Source organism: Carettochelys insculpta, chromosome 2, assembly GCF_033958435.1.
Source record: "Carettochelys insculpta isolate YL-2023 chromosome 2, ASM3395843v1, whole genome shotgun sequence".
NCBI lineage: Eukaryota > Metazoa > Chordata > Testudines > Carettochelyidae > Carettochelys > Carettochelys insculpta.
The window spans coordinates 213,412,884-213,428,127 of NC_134138.1; the positions used below are offsets into that span (position 1 = coordinate 213,412,884).

Here is a 15,244-nt window from a genome sequence, read left to right on the forward strand (position 1 = left end):
TACATTTGGAACTAAAATATATTTTACTATTGAAATATTTTTCCTCTATCTTGTACACATACATGCTTCCTCTACATTTTCCTCATTTTGTTTCATCTGGAGTAAGTCAGTACAGTTCCCTGGATCTATATGGAAAACAAATGGGTAAATGTTATTGTAAGTGTAAAGCCTGTTCCAACTTTGTCTCTGACATATACCTGTTTAATACTCTTGCATTCTAACATGAGAATTAGAACACCAAACCAGAAGTGATCTTTATTATTTGATATGTGCCCACTGAGTGCGCCAAACTAGATGAGCTGGATCACGGAGCCCACTCTGTAACCAGGCATGTGCTACTGCCATTGCTGTGTTACACACTGTCCCCTTCAGTCCTCTAAAACTTGACTTATTTTCTAGGAATCAAGATCTTGCGGATGACTAAATAATCAGAGAACTTCTGTTGTCATGTCACTTCATAAGTGTTTAGGAGATGGCCAGTGGCTAAAACCCAGGAGATATCCAAAAGTCACTTACTAAAATAGTTACAGTGCTTCCCACGTGTGTATGCTAAATGTCTAGAGCTCTTTTTTCCATCCTTCAATTATTGGGAAGTCCCCCCACCCCCATAAAGCACCTGTCTCTGACCCTTTTAAGAATAAGATCACTTTTTGCATTTAAGCACATCTCAAGGTCTACCTCAAAGAAAATGTAGAAGTAACAGTTTATACTTATATAAATCTGAAATCAAGTTCTTAATATACATAATTATACATATTTTCCCTACTTTCCAAGTCTCAGGGTGACACTTGTGACTGCACGTTATCTGCCAGTGTTTTGACATTCCGATTGTGATTTGAAATAGCTAGTTAGATGAAGTCCTGCACATGAGCATCTGTGAGGTGGGTGTGTTACTCGGACTTCACCATCTTCATTTATGAGAACATCGTCTCGCATAAATAGGTAGAACCAAAGTAAGCTTTCACATTTAAACCACAGGACAATAGAAGAGGTTACTTTTCTCAGTTTATGAGTTCCACAAAATCACTGTGCCTTGATCTGGCTTTCACCTTAATGTTACTTTGAAGTTAATTATCTCCATATCAGTTCTACTACTTTGTACATCAAACACTTGTAAGAACTGTTGCAACCCAACCCACCAATGTGTGCTAGAAGAAATGGATTTGGGGTACACACGACAACTGACTCCATCACATCTAATTCTTGAAATTACCTGTAGAATTCCTCTGCTAAATTGGTCAGCTGTGCACCGAACTTTTCTGGGTGGAACCATTTTTCTTTTGCTGCCTTTTTTTTTTTAAATTAAGTATTTTCTCTAGGCTTGGAAAGCACTGCAGAATTTTATCCTTTAAATGGGAGGGCCGCAGACCCAGTTTCAATTTGAATACATTCACCACACTGATCAGTAGAAGTTCAGCTCGTTCAATTTGGACATTATGTCAGGAAGGAACATGAAGTCTATCAGTCATGCATTGTCTCACAGCTCATTGCACACTTCCTTCCTTGATTTTAGAAGAGTAATGGTTTCAGGCATTATATCCAAACATCTTTGCAGGACTTGCCCCCTGCTTAATGACCTCACATTTATCTGGAGGAGCAGCTCACTGTAAACCACATCCACTTCATCAAGTAAAGATTTAAACAGGTAGTGCTGGTGGGCTCTTGCTTGAATCAAGTTTACTGTTCTGACAGCAATTTTTGTTACGTGTGAGAAGTCCATAACTTCACTTACTATTGTTCGCTGGTGAATTATACAGTGGTAATACACAAATGAAGGAAAATCTGGGTCATTTCTCCAAAATACAACAAAACTTGAATTTGCACTAAGCTGGTGCACAATCCCTTCTGATCCAAACTAGTTTCTTAATTGGAAAGATTTTCTCCAGCAGGTGCTTTCTGAATTCATTGTAGATGTTTCCCTGTTTATTTGTCGAGTCCTAAAAACCATTTGAACAAAAACAATTAACTGAGCTGTGTCAGTCATGTTGACAAAGTCATCAAACTGCAGTGAAAAGTTGACACAGACATTCCAGTCCTGCTGCAGTTGCTGAAAGACCTTTAGACAAAAACTTGCTACTGTGGAATCACCAACTGATGTGCTCTGGATTGCTGTCATTTATAGGAAATGCCATGTAAAAGCCAGCATTTGGATAACAGGCACTCTCAGCTAACTGGCATTTGCTCTGCCACCAGTCATCCAGTCAAGGTAGACAGAGAGGAATCAGTTGCTGGCTGCACCACCAGGGCTGGCTGCCCAGTCAAGGCATCACCCCCACAGCTCCCATTGGCTTTAGTTTCCAGTTTCTGGACAATGGGAGCCCTAGGAGTGGTTGCTGCAGGCAAGAATAGTAGACAGAGAAACCCTTCCCCCCGCCTCAGGGTTCGTAGAGACATACCAGCCACTTCCAGAAGTATTGTGAGGTCAGGGCAGGCATGGAGCATGGTTTAGCTGTGCTGTGCCATGAGACTGTAAGTGGGTGATCTCCTAATTTGACTACAGGAGCCTCTGGAAGATCAAGCCCAATTCTGGGAGACCGCCTGCCAAACTGGGATAGTTAGCAACCCTAGATTGAGACCAAGATCAGCTATCAGTTTCCATGATCTGTCAGTTGATGACTACTGTTGTAAGGTATGACACACAAGTTACTGTGTTATCCACAGAAGAACAATGTTAAAAGGCCATTATTAAGGTTGCAAAATTGAGAGTAATGCCAGAATTAAATTTGCCTGTACAACCTTAATTCAGGGCCCTCGTGTATCTGCATGTGATGCAGTACTTAATTCATGGTCTCACACTTTTTGTACTCATTCGGTGCACAGGAAGGACTTTAAATCTATTGATCTTAAATTGTTGTGATTTCAGATCATCATGTTCACATTACACCACTGACATTTAGGGCAGTGACAGAGGTCCTCCATGCTGTCTGGTTTTGGCAAGTCTTTCAGTGGTTTCCGAGCTGGAGAAACCAATTTGCAGATCAGCTTTGATAGCTCTTCACCATGTTGTTTTCACTTACCTCCAGGTGTCCATCTTACTGCTCCTCTAGTGATAGAATGAGTTTCCATCCAAACACAGGGCCAATCCATCTCCAGTGCCTCCTGACAATGATAGAGCTCATGGCCGCTTTGTTGCACTGTGTGAATAGATCTTGGTTTGAGATTGTCCAGAACCAAAAGATAAGGAGGATTATTTTGAGGCCAGTTGTGTGGAATGAAGATAGTTTGGAAATGTCATGGATTCTCATTCCCCAGCAGTCTGCGTTCAAAGGTAATGCTGAAAGTGAGCAGCTTTGGTAGATCTTGAGTTTGTTTTAGTGTTGTATTTTGATGATTTCCAGGCTGCATTTAAGCTCCTGAAGGTGTTCCTGGCTTTACTGATTTTGTTCTGCATGTCCTGAGTTGTTCCACCATCCTGGCTGATGGTGCTATGCAAGTATTTGAACATTTCTATATTAGTGAGAACATAATCCTCTGTCCATAGTAGTGATGGTGAAGTAATATAGAAGATCATGATATCTGTCTTACTGCAGTTGATTTTTGGTCCAATTTGTTGGCTGAAGGCATTAAATTGAGTTTTTTTTCTTGTATATGGGTAAGTGATAGGAGAGCAAGATCATCTGTTAAGTCCAAGTCTTCAAGGGATAAGAAGGGTGTCCTTTTAATGCCTCTTGGTATGTTCTCCATTGTATGCTGCAGTACTAGTCAGTAGCAGTGTTGAACAGGATGATCTTAGATACATGTCTTTAAAATGAGAATAAAACCTTTCCATCTCACTGTGAAAATAAACTGGTGTTTGTGAAGCACTTGGCTACTATAGTAACAAGTTCCATAAAAAAACTCGTTGGGAAAGTAATCTGTTTTCAGAGCCTGGTTTAAATAACATGCAGTGAATAATGACTAGAGCCACACATTGAAAGGTGATGAGAAAATAAAATAGTGTGTATTTGCTTATAAAGTGAGTGTGATGAATTCTGTACACTGAATGAGATGGGTGTGGTGGAAAAAATAGTATATGATTATAGTAAACCCCCGAAATGCACGAGTTTGAGTTGCGCTTAACTCGAAGCCACTCTGTGGCTGTCTGCCCCCCACCAACTTCCCCAGATGGGGGAAGGTGAGCAGGCAGCCACAGCAGCATGGCTTCTCCCCAGATTCCTCCAGCTGGGAGAAGCCATGCCACTGCAGCTGTCTGCCTAGAAGCAGCTTCTCCCAGCTGGTGGAAGCTGGGAGGGCAGTCGTGCCTGGCTTCCAGAGTGTCAGGGAGCCAGGAACCAGGTGGCAGCCTGGTTCCCTGCTCCCTGCCACTGGTAGGAGTGAGGAAACTGACCAGCACTGGCCAGTCGTGGGAGCCAGGAAACTGACCAGGGCTGGAGAATGCAACTACCACAGAAGTCAGCGGTCTGCTATATATAGTTAACTATTTTATCATAATGCATACGTACAAGAGGGCTGAATTAAGTTTTTATAGGCAATATTACTTCTGGCATTTCCTAACTTTCCAGTGCTTGACCTTCAAATCATATATACTTTTCAATTATTTCTTTATTGGGGGGCAGGGTTGGTGCTCCAGCCACTGTTACCCAGAAGCTCAGAATGACCTACAGGATATGGATCACCTGTTGTCTTCCTTACCAGTGAAGCACCTGGCACTGGACACTGCAGGAAGACTAGATAGTGGGATAGATGGACCTTCGGTCTGAACTAGAATCGCTGTTCTTATGGTCTAAATGTTTAAGAAACAAATTGAAAATCAGAAATTCCATCATGTGATATCCTGTTGACATGAAGGTAGTTCATGAGCAGGGTTAGAATCTTTAGTTCTGTCACACAGACCTCAGCCTCTTGAGCTAATGGAATAACTGATAGCAAAAGCAGATTGTCATCCTCTGTGCGGACCTGTTGAGAGAAACAATATGCAGGGAGTTTCAAAGATGCTCGTTGGCAGCAGAAGAATGATGAGACTCTTGTATCTTAGGTTCCATTCCAGGTACAGTAGTCCCTCGAGTTACGCGAAGGTTCCATTCCCATGCACCCTCGCATAACTCGAATTTCAAAAAAGTTGAGGGGGTAGCTTTTTTCCCTGGCAGAATACATGTTGTGCATCCAGGGAAGCAGCAGGAGCACCTGGAGCTCCTTTTGAAAGGTAAGTCCTGGGGTTGTGGGGGGCAGTTGGAGAGAGTTAAGTCTGGTGGTGGGCTGGGCCCGTAGGATTGGGGCAGGGGGGTTAAACGTGTAGTTTAGCCAAAGCTGCACATGGTGTTTGAACTGGGGCAGAGGCGGTGAGCTAGAGCCGTGCATGGGTGGTGAGCTGGGCAGCGGGGCAGGGGTGGGTGAGCCCGAGCCGTGTGCAGGGAGGTTGTACTGGGCAGAGCCACACATAGGGGTTTGAGCCAGATCCGTGTGCAGGGGGTTTGAACTAGGGCAAGGGGTTTGAACTGGAGCCACACAGGGGTTGTTGAGCAAGGGTTGGGCGGGGGGCATTGAGCAAGGGCCGGGGGAAATGGGATTTTGAGTAGCGCTTAACTTGCATTAATGCGAGTTAAGTGCAACTTGAAGTTGTGCATTTAGAGGGTTTACTGTACTACAGAGGAATGTGCTCTAATAAGCACATACTCCTGTGCTCATACACCCCAAGTTTTGACCCCTTCAGCCTTACTCTCTACAATGTGACTTTGTCCCAGTCCTGTCTCTTCCCCATGCCAAATTTCTGTCTTTGCTCCAAAGCGCAGGGGCACTAGAATTTGTGAGGGGAAGAATCCCCAGAATGTTGTACGATAGGCAAAAATATTTGTTTTTTCCCCCAACCTCTGTTTCAGAAACAACTTAGACTTTCCGTGGCAGGTGTCTGTCACAGGTAGGATACGTTCAGAGCAATTTCTAGCGAAGGGGCTAAGTCTAATGTTTTAAGTGTTACAACTTACAAGTAATTGAAAACAGGATTTTGTAATAGAAAGTGTCAGGCAATGTTAATAATAGGTGATGCTACCAACCCCAAGTACATAAAATGATTGTTTAGGCTAGTTGGTGAGTGTATGTATCTTGTTTGTTTCAGAGATCAGTGTTCTTCCCTTTTTAGAGAAACATGCAAGCATATTAGCAACTTCTAAGCATAGGGGTATTTCTAAGCTATACACATGTATGCTTTAAGTTAAGCCCTTACTTAAGCACCTTGTCTTTCAAGGCACTTGAACATAATTAAAGATCACATTAAACTGTTCTTTGTACTTTGTTTCCTCTAGGTGCTGCTTATTCACGTGCTGAAAACAGTATCAGAAAGTTGGTGGACCAGTGTGGGCTACCATTTTTGCCTACTCCCATGGGAAAAGGAGTTGTTCCAGACAACCATCCAAACTGTGTAGCTGCAGCCCGATCCAGGTTAGTATAAACAAAGGCTTTGCTTCTAATCCTATCTTCTGTGAAAGTAACAGGAACATACTGTTAAATATGAACCTCATTGCAACATGTAACAAATACTGTAAAAGGCCTAATGCAAAAAATTTAAAAAACATAAGTGAAGCTGCATATCCTGTTCCATTTTATGGTGGTGTATAAAGCCAGAAACTTCATAAAGCTAATGGCAGATGCTGCTTAGATCTGTGTCCAGACTGAAAACTTGGCAATAACTTGAAGTTTTTGGCAAGAGCTAAACTGAATGCTTTTGAGTTAAGTTTTGCTGAAAAAATATTAAGCTTCTATTAGACAAAGTATTTTTTAACATGTAGTTTTACAGCACAAAATGAAGCCTGCAAACAAGTTAAATTACAGTTAGCAAAAAATTACTGGCATATTCAGTATGGTGACGTTTCAGGCTATAAAGTAGTGCAGGTTGAACCTCTCTTATCCGGCACCCTTGGGACCTGGCCAGTGCCAGATGAGAGAATTTGCCAGACAACGTGAGGTCAATATTTTCTATCATATTACCAACATTTCCACTGCTCACCGTGTTCTTAGAAGACATTTAGGGGTAAATTATATTTAAATAACAATACAGAACAATCAGAGCCATCACTGGGGCTGGCAACAAAGTTTATGGGTCCACGGGAAACTTGGCTACATCCATGATAAGTGGTCATCCAGCTAAAAATCATGCCAGATTACAGAGTTTGCCAGAAGAGAGAGCTCCAGATTAGAGAGGTTCAGACTGAACATAAAATGGAGTATTACAATTCAAATTTTGCTTTATGCAGGCTTATTTTTACAGCATTTGTAATACATTCCAGTTTAATTCAACTAGGGTCTCTGTAAATCCTTTAATTGAAGAGCTACATATTGAACATTTTATTTTTAAGAAAACTGTAGTCACTGACAGATTAATATGCATTTATTTATAGAGCCCGTGTGTGTGTGCAATGGGCTTACTTTGCAGCTGAAACACCTATATACTTAAACTTAAACAGAGTAGCGTGTTGAGCAAAAATACCTTCATCATTATGGAATATGTTATGAGGTAGTTGTATTGCTCATCACTTGTACCCCCTTGGGCATATGCATAAAAGGGCTGAATTAAGATTGCCTGGTCCACTTTCATTCTGGTATTTTCTAATTCATGAGTGCTCAACTTCATAACCTCAACATTCTTTTAGGCTGCATCTACACTAGCCCCCTTCTTCAAAGGGTGCGTGGTAATCAGCCAGAGCGGAGAATACTAATGAAGTGCTGCAATGCATATTTAGCACCTCTTTAGGCTAATTCTCCACATGGCAACTTCAAAGTTGTGTAGATACTTAGAAGCACCCACGGCTACACAGCATGCTGGCACTTTGAAGTTTGCAACTTTGAAGTTGCCACAGGGAGAATTAGGCTAATGAGGTGCTGCATATTCAGCGCAGCACTTAATTAGTATTCTCTGCTCTGTCTTATTACCACGCTCGCTTTGAAGAAGGGGGCTAGTGTAGACACAGCCTTAAAGTAGGGGGTTTTGTTGCCGCTCCTGTTCATTTGTTTTCTTTGGGGTTTTTTTCCTCTAATAATATTAAATGTCACAAAATGAACATGGTCTTAGAAAAAAGACTTAGTGCTTTATTTGGAAATTCAGAAAATCTTCTGCTAATAAAAACTGAAGAGGCAGTTCTTGGAGTAAATGATTTGTTGGCTTGCTGAGTTAAACAAATGTATCACAGAATCATAGACCTGGAAGGAACCTCAAGAGATCATCAAGACCTGTCCCCTGCACTCATGGCAGGACTAAGCCCCAAGTAGACCGAAGGGAAGCAAGCTGTGTTTTTGTATTCTCCTAAATGATAGGGCAGTTGTGCTATATGAAACTTTTGCCCTTTTTGAAAGTCAATTAACTATAAAAAAAGTTGACATGGCACATTTTTTTCTTGTTTTCCATTATTAGGGCATTGCAACATGCTGATGTAATAATATTGCTTGGTGCCAGGTTGAACTGGATTTTACACTTTGGACTTCCACCGAGATTTCAACCAAATGTAAAGTTTATCCAGGTAATCTAGGAAAATTATTTGAAGAGTAGGTTTGAAGAGCCCTCAGTAGGTTAGCTCTCTCTTTGTAATAGACAACTGTTTCATGTGTCAGTCTTTGTCATATTGACTGACTGTTCTCTTTTAGCTCTCTTGACATTTTCAAAAACAATATAGTATTATTCTGAGCATGTAGGACTTGATGCTGTTCCCATTGAATTAATGACAAAGCTCCTATTCAGGGATTCGGTCATAATGCACATGTCCCATGAACAGGACTATATGTTTCTGAATCCTTATGTAACAGGTTCACACACAGGCCCTTTTCTCCTGCAGCTGGTGTGGCAGAGCTCTGACTTGCTCTTCTTAGCCAGCCGTCTGTCAAACCTAAGCATAGGGTTTTGAAATGGTGGAAGTGGTCATAATACTTTTTAATTCAATGCACAAAGTTCATCATACCCACATGATAAAATAAAACTTACATTTGCAATCAAAGCAAACAAGACCTTTCTACTCACTGTTAGAGCCTGACCACTTGTACACCATGGCTCTGGCCACACTAGACCCTCCTTTTGTAAGCGCTATGGTAATGTGGCACTTCGGAATATGCTGATGAGGTGTTACCATGAATAAGCATGGTCTCATTAGCAGAATGACAGCCGCGTGTGCATCCAAACTGCCGGTTTCAAAACGCATGCTGCCTGTGTAGCCAGGGACTTGTCAAAACGGGCCCCTGATTTCAAAAGCTCCTTCTTCCGATCTGGTTTTGGGAAGAAGGGGCTTTTGAAATTGGGGGTCATTTCAAAAGGCCTCTAGCTACATGGGCAGCATGTGTTTTGAAACCGACAGTTTCAAAGCACACGTGGCTGCTGTTATGCTGATGAGACACTACATAGTCATACAAGTGCCTCATTAGCATATTCTGAAGTGCCATATTACCATAACCCTTACGAAAGGTGGGGCTAATGTGGCCACAGCCCATGAGACTAGAAGATGAAAGGCTGCTTAACAAATAACTACTTCTGAGCAAGTTGTCTGTGTTAGGGAGAATAAGGTATAAAAACAATTTTACCTCCTCTCTCCTATTTCAAAATCATCTATATTCATGTGTCCAAGGGCAACAGTCAAGGCTGCTCTCTGATTAGCTCTCATTTAGCTTTTGAAATCTAATTAGTCCTTTCTTATCTGATCTTCTTCAAAGGTTTCCAGGGTGAGTGCTTCACACTAGTAACAATGAAGTTGTATACCGTGTATCGCAGGTGTAACAGATGGGTACAAAGGCTGTAGGGGAATTTGTGTTTTTATTTGGAATAAATCATTTCTTGACTGGCACTTCCAGTAAGTTAACTCTTGAATAGCATTTCAGACAAAATTAGAGGAAATTTGTCTTAAAGCAAAAGTGAGGACTAAAGAGGTTGGTAGAAAATACTCTGTTTTACACTGTAAATCTTTTAACGCATTACCTAGAAAAATCCTAACTGATTGGTTGATTGATTTTGTCTAAAAACTATTTTTAAATAGGTTGATATTTGTGCAGAAGAGCTGGGGAATAATGTAAGACCTGCTGCAGCTTTATTAGGTGACATAAATGCTGTTACCGATCAGGTAATGTAATGCAAGGTGTCCATAACTAAAAAGAGTAAATTCTTTCTAAAAAAAAAAAAAAAAAGATTGAGTAAAGCCTTTTTTCATCCAGCACATTTGCAATGTGCATCCAATATCTAATCTAAAATTAAAATTTAAAAGTAGATGTGGTATTGTGTTAGGATCTTGGTGTATGATTGTTAGATTTTCTTAAAGTTATTGTGAGTTTTATGTTTTGAAAGAAGATAAATTTTGTATGTGTGTGTGTTGTTTCAGCTTTTAGAACAACTTGTTCTAATGAAGTGGAAATATCCTTCTTATACAGAGTGGTGGAAGGGTTTAAGAGAGAAAATGAAGATCAATGACGAAATGACCAAGGTAATACTATGGCTCAGTTAAAGTGGCTTTTGATTTTTTTTTTCTGGACACAGAGTATTAATCTTATTCCTGTCAGTATTACATTTAAGTCTCCCTAACGAGTCAGAACTATCAGGCTGCTAAATTCTGAATGGTATGAAAGCATTGAAGAAGACCCTTGTAGATTTACTGTGCTCAGAATTATCTACTGTATGGAAAGACCGTGCTCATGAGTTAACTGTTACCCAAACCCCATAGAAGTAACTGGGCTTTGAAAGAGGACCACAGTGCCAATGGCAGTCCTTGTGAAGATGATATTACACAGAATCACAGGGCTGGAAGGGACTTCAGGAGGTCATCTAGTCCAGCCCCCTGCTTCAAGCAGGATCAACCCCCACTAAGTCATCCCAGCCAGGACCTTGTCCAGCTGGGACTTAAAAACCTCAAGGGATGGAGAATCCACCACCTCTCTAGGCAACGCATTCCAATGCTTCACCTTCCTGATGAAGTAGTTTTTCCTAATATCTAACCTACACCTCTCCCTCTTCAACTTCAGACCATTACTCCTTGTTCTGCCATCTGACACCACTTAGAACAGTTTCTCACCCTCCTTTTTAGAGCTGCCCTTCAGGAAGTTGAAGGCTGCTATTAAATCACCTCTAAGTCTTCTCTTCTGTAAACTAAACAAGCCCAAATCCCTCAGCCTATCCTCATAGGTCTTGTGCTCCAGACCCTTAATCATTTTTCTTGCCCTTCACTCAACCTGCTCCAGCAAATCCACATCCTTTTTATACTGGGGAGCCCAAAACTGTACACAATATTCCAGATGTGGCTTCACCAGTGCCGAATAAAGAGGAGTAACTACTTCTCTAGATCTGCTCAAAATGCTCCTCCTAATGCACCCTAGTATGCCGTTAGCCTTCTTGGCTACAAGGGCACACTATTTACTCATGTCCAGCCTTTCATCCACCATAACACCTAGGTCCCTTTCTATCGTACTGCTGCTGAGCCAGTCGGTCCCCAGCCTATAACAATGCTTGGGATTCTTCCACCCCAGGTGCAGGAGTCTACACTTCTCCTTGTTAAACCGCATCAGATTTCTTTTGGCCCAGTCCTCCAATTTATCCAGGTCCCTCTGGATTCTCTCTCTACCCTCTAACGAATCTGCCTCTTCCCCTAGTTTTGTGTCATCCACAAACTTGCTGAGGGTGCAATCCAGTCCCTCATCCAGGTCATTAATAAAGATGTTGAATAACACTGGCCCCAGAACTGAGCCTTGTAGCACTCTGCTTGAAACAGACCACCATCCAGATATTGAGCCGTTGATCACTACCTGTTGGGCCCGCCCATCAAGCCAGCTTTCTATCCATCTTATAGTCCAAGTATCCAATCCATATTTCCTTAACTTATGGACAAGAATGTTGTGGGAGACCATATCAAAAGCCTTGCTGAAGTCAAGATATATCACATCCACTGACTTCCCCATGTCCACAGAGCTTGTTACCTCATCATAGAAGCTAATCAGGTTGGTCAGGCAGGACTTGCCCCCTGGTGAATCCATGTTGGCTACTTTTGATCGCTTTCCCCTCTTCCAAGTGCTCCAAAACGGATTCGTTGAGGATTCCCTCCATTATTTTCCCAGGGATTGAGGTAAGGCTGACTGGTCTGTAGTTCCCTGGATTGTCCTTCTTTCCTTTTTTAAAGATGGGCACTCCATTTGCCTTCTTCCAGTCATCCGGTATCTCCCCTGATCTCCAAGAGTCTTCAAGGATAATGGCCAAAGGTTCAGCAATGACCTCTGCCAATCCCCTCAGTACCCTGGGGTGCATTAAATCCAGACCCATGGACTTGTGCACATCTAGTTTTTCTAGATAGCTCAGAACTTGTTCCTTCCCCACAGATGGCTGCCCTCCACCTTCCCATACTGCATCGTCTAGAACCGTCATGTGGAAGTTGACTTTGTCTGTGAAGACTGAGGCAAAAAAAGCATTGAGTACTTCAGCTTTTCCTGTATCATCTGTCACTAGGTTACCTCCCTCATCCAGTAATGACCCCACGCCTTCTCTGATAACCCATTTATTGTTCACGTGCCTGTAGAAACCCTTCTTGTTACTCTTCACATCCCTTGCCAGCTGCAGTTCCAATTGTGCTTTCGCTTTCCTGATTGTGGTGTTACTCTTAACAAGTAACAGCTCAGTTTTGTTAAGGTAGATTCTTATTTTTATTTTATGGATTTGTATGTGCCAGTTATTATGACATCTGAGTATATCCGTGTTCATCAAAGCATGAGGAACTGGCGTCTAAATTAGACTCCTCTCAATAAATGACACCAACAGGGGCTGTTCCTGTGTCACCCCAACACACAAATGACACAGCTCACTTCTGATTAGAAATAGTCAAACATTTTTAGTATGTGTTTGAAAAGCACCTAGTACAAGGGGGTTCTGGCTGTTGAGTAGGTGCCTGGTGACACAAATAATAAATAACAGTAATGGTGGAACAAACTGATGTGCTTTGCTCATAACTCTGAATGTCAATAAACCGTTGATGATCGCAGACCACCAGAGGGAGCAGGTTGCACATCTGAGAGAAACACTGCTGAAAATGGTCTATCTTCAGAACTTACAAAGGCACTGTCAGTGAAAGTTACTCTGCTGATCTCAACCACTGGGAGGGCATCTAGTTCTGACTCAGGAGACAAGTCCCTGACTTAGTTCAGGAGTAAAATTAGCTTTTACATGCTAAGCTGGTGGAGTCCAATAATAATTCAAGGATTGCCACACTTGTGGTTATGATCCCTGCATATTTGCCACACACTCACCCCAAAAACAAATGCCCTCTCCCAGAGACAGGCACCCCCAGCCCACTCCTACCCTCTGCTCTAACTGTATATTCTGGTGACTCACCAGAACCACCACCGCTGGAGGCAGGGCTTCTGGGGTTGCAGGAGTTGCACTGCACCACCCCACGGCTGTGCCGGGGCAGCAGAAGCTGCACCATGCCCACCCCAGGATAGCAGAAGCTGCCTGGCTCACAGCTGGAGTCCCAGGATTCATGTCAGGGCTGAAGGAGCTGTGCAGCTCTGAGCAGAAGCGGTGTGTCTGCACTGGGCAGAAGGAAGTGAGCGGGGGACTTGATAACAGCCTTCAACTTACTGCAGGGAGGTTGCAGAGAGGCTGGAGAGAGGCTGTTCACAATGGTGACAGATGGCAGAACACAGAACAACGGTCTCAGGTTGCGGTTGGGAAGGTCCAGGTTGAACATTAGGAAAAACTTTTTCACTAGGAGGGTGGTGAAGCATTGGAATGGTCTACCCAGGGAAGTAGTGGTGTCTCCATCCCTGGAGGTGTTTAAGTCTCGCCTCGACAAAGACCTGGCTGGGCTAATCTTATGGGTTTGGTCCTGCTTAGAGCAGGGGGCTGGACTCAATGGCTTTTTTTAGGTCTCTTCCAGCTCTGTTGTTCTGTGATTCTATGAACTGTGCCAGGGAAACCTGCAGAGGCCACCTCCAGTGCTGCCTCCATGCACGCGTCCCGCCAAGTGGTGAAGCATTTTTGCAGAGCGGGCAGAGGAGCGCTCCACGTGTGCCGCTCTGCTGAGACACATTTGGCCACACCCTGGAGTCCCGTTCACCGCATGCAGCCAACGGGGAGCCTGTTGGACAGCGCAGTGTTAAGCAGTATGACTAGAAATAATTTATAATCTCTAATTTTTTTAAAGGCATTGGTATTACAGAAGTCCCTGCCTATGAATTATTACACAGTATTCCATCATGTCAGAGAATTTTTACCCACAGACTGTATTCTAGTAAGCGAGGGAGCTAATACTATGGATATTGGACGCATTATGCTTCCAAACTATCATCCGCGCCACAGGTAAAATATTTAATTTGTTGCTGTGATGCAACAGTTATGTGCGTGTGTTGTCTTCCACACAGTTGGCTTGTAGATTACTAATGCCATATGTTTTTAAATAAAAAGGTTATTTAAGTAAAGTTAATGTATAAAGTGTCTTGGGAGTGGGTTTGTTGTTAAGGCAACTTATCTTTATTCATTTTGGTCATACACGGTCACTGATTTGTATTCACAATACACATTGATTTGTGTGGGATTTCTGCACATTGTAGTAAGTGGTCACATTTCAAACAGGTGAAGGTTATTTTGCAGAGATCTCAGGTTTTTTTGGGATGGGACTATTAATGAGTCCCATACTTGGTGTGTGAATCTGTACCTAAAATAGTTAGGACTTATTAAAAACTTTTAAAATAAATAAGCAGGGGTCCTATCCTGAAAGAAGATTCACACCCCAAGGCTGCTGGTGTGTAATTCTGAGGTTTATGTTTTGAAATAAATCAATCTGAATTAAAGTCAATGGGAACTACAGGTACTTTGGAAAGCAGGCTCTATTGCGTGCATCTGCACAGGAATTCAGGTGCCTAAATATAGATGTCCACATTCTGAAGTTCTGATTCGTTACTTTTATTAAACTTGACTATTACAGAATGACTGCAAATTCGGGCTAGTCTGTATTTATTGGATTGTAAGAGAGAAACCTGGACAGTCTTTGCTGAGGTGAAACTTCAGATCTGATTGTGGAGTCCAGAACATCTTTTTGAAAACACCATAGTATGTCACAAATGAACCTAACCACCTATTTGGGGGGATATAAAGTTAATTTAAGATTAACTGGAAGAATATATTTATTTTTAAATGGCTGCAATATTTTTTTTCTTTCTGCACAGTATTGTGCAGATAAGAGAGCAAATATGAAAAGTTAGAACTATAATTATTCATTTTTATGTATTTTGCATTTGCTATGTTGTACCTTGTTGAAATAGTCTTATTTAATTACAGCTTGCACTTTGGTTTCAGAGAACTTGA

The 15,244-nt window shown here is 42.1% G+C and overlaps 1 protein-coding gene across 8 annotated transcripts in view; it reads left to right on the top strand.

Moving 5' to 3' along the window:
- HACL1 (2-hydroxyacyl-CoA lyase 1) overlaps positions 1-15,244 on the top strand; it is a 42,784-nt gene that overhangs the window by 20,957 nt on the left and 6,583 nt on the right. For 7 of the 8 annotated variants that reach the window (XM_074984534.1, XM_074984532.1, XM_074984537.1 and 4 more), the window contains 5 exons: positions 6,240-6,375; positions 8,342-8,447; positions 9,945-10,028; positions 10,284-10,385; positions 14,085-14,239. In XM_074984534.1, the coding sequence (XP_074840635.1) occupies positions 6,240-6,375; positions 8,342-8,447; positions 9,945-10,028; positions 10,284-10,385; positions 14,085-14,239 (583 nt within the window). The remainder of the gene's footprint in view (positions 1-6,239; positions 6,376-8,341; positions 8,448-9,944; positions 10,029-10,283; positions 10,386-14,084; positions 14,240-15,244) is intronic. The other variant, XM_074984535.1, reaches the window with a different exon arrangement.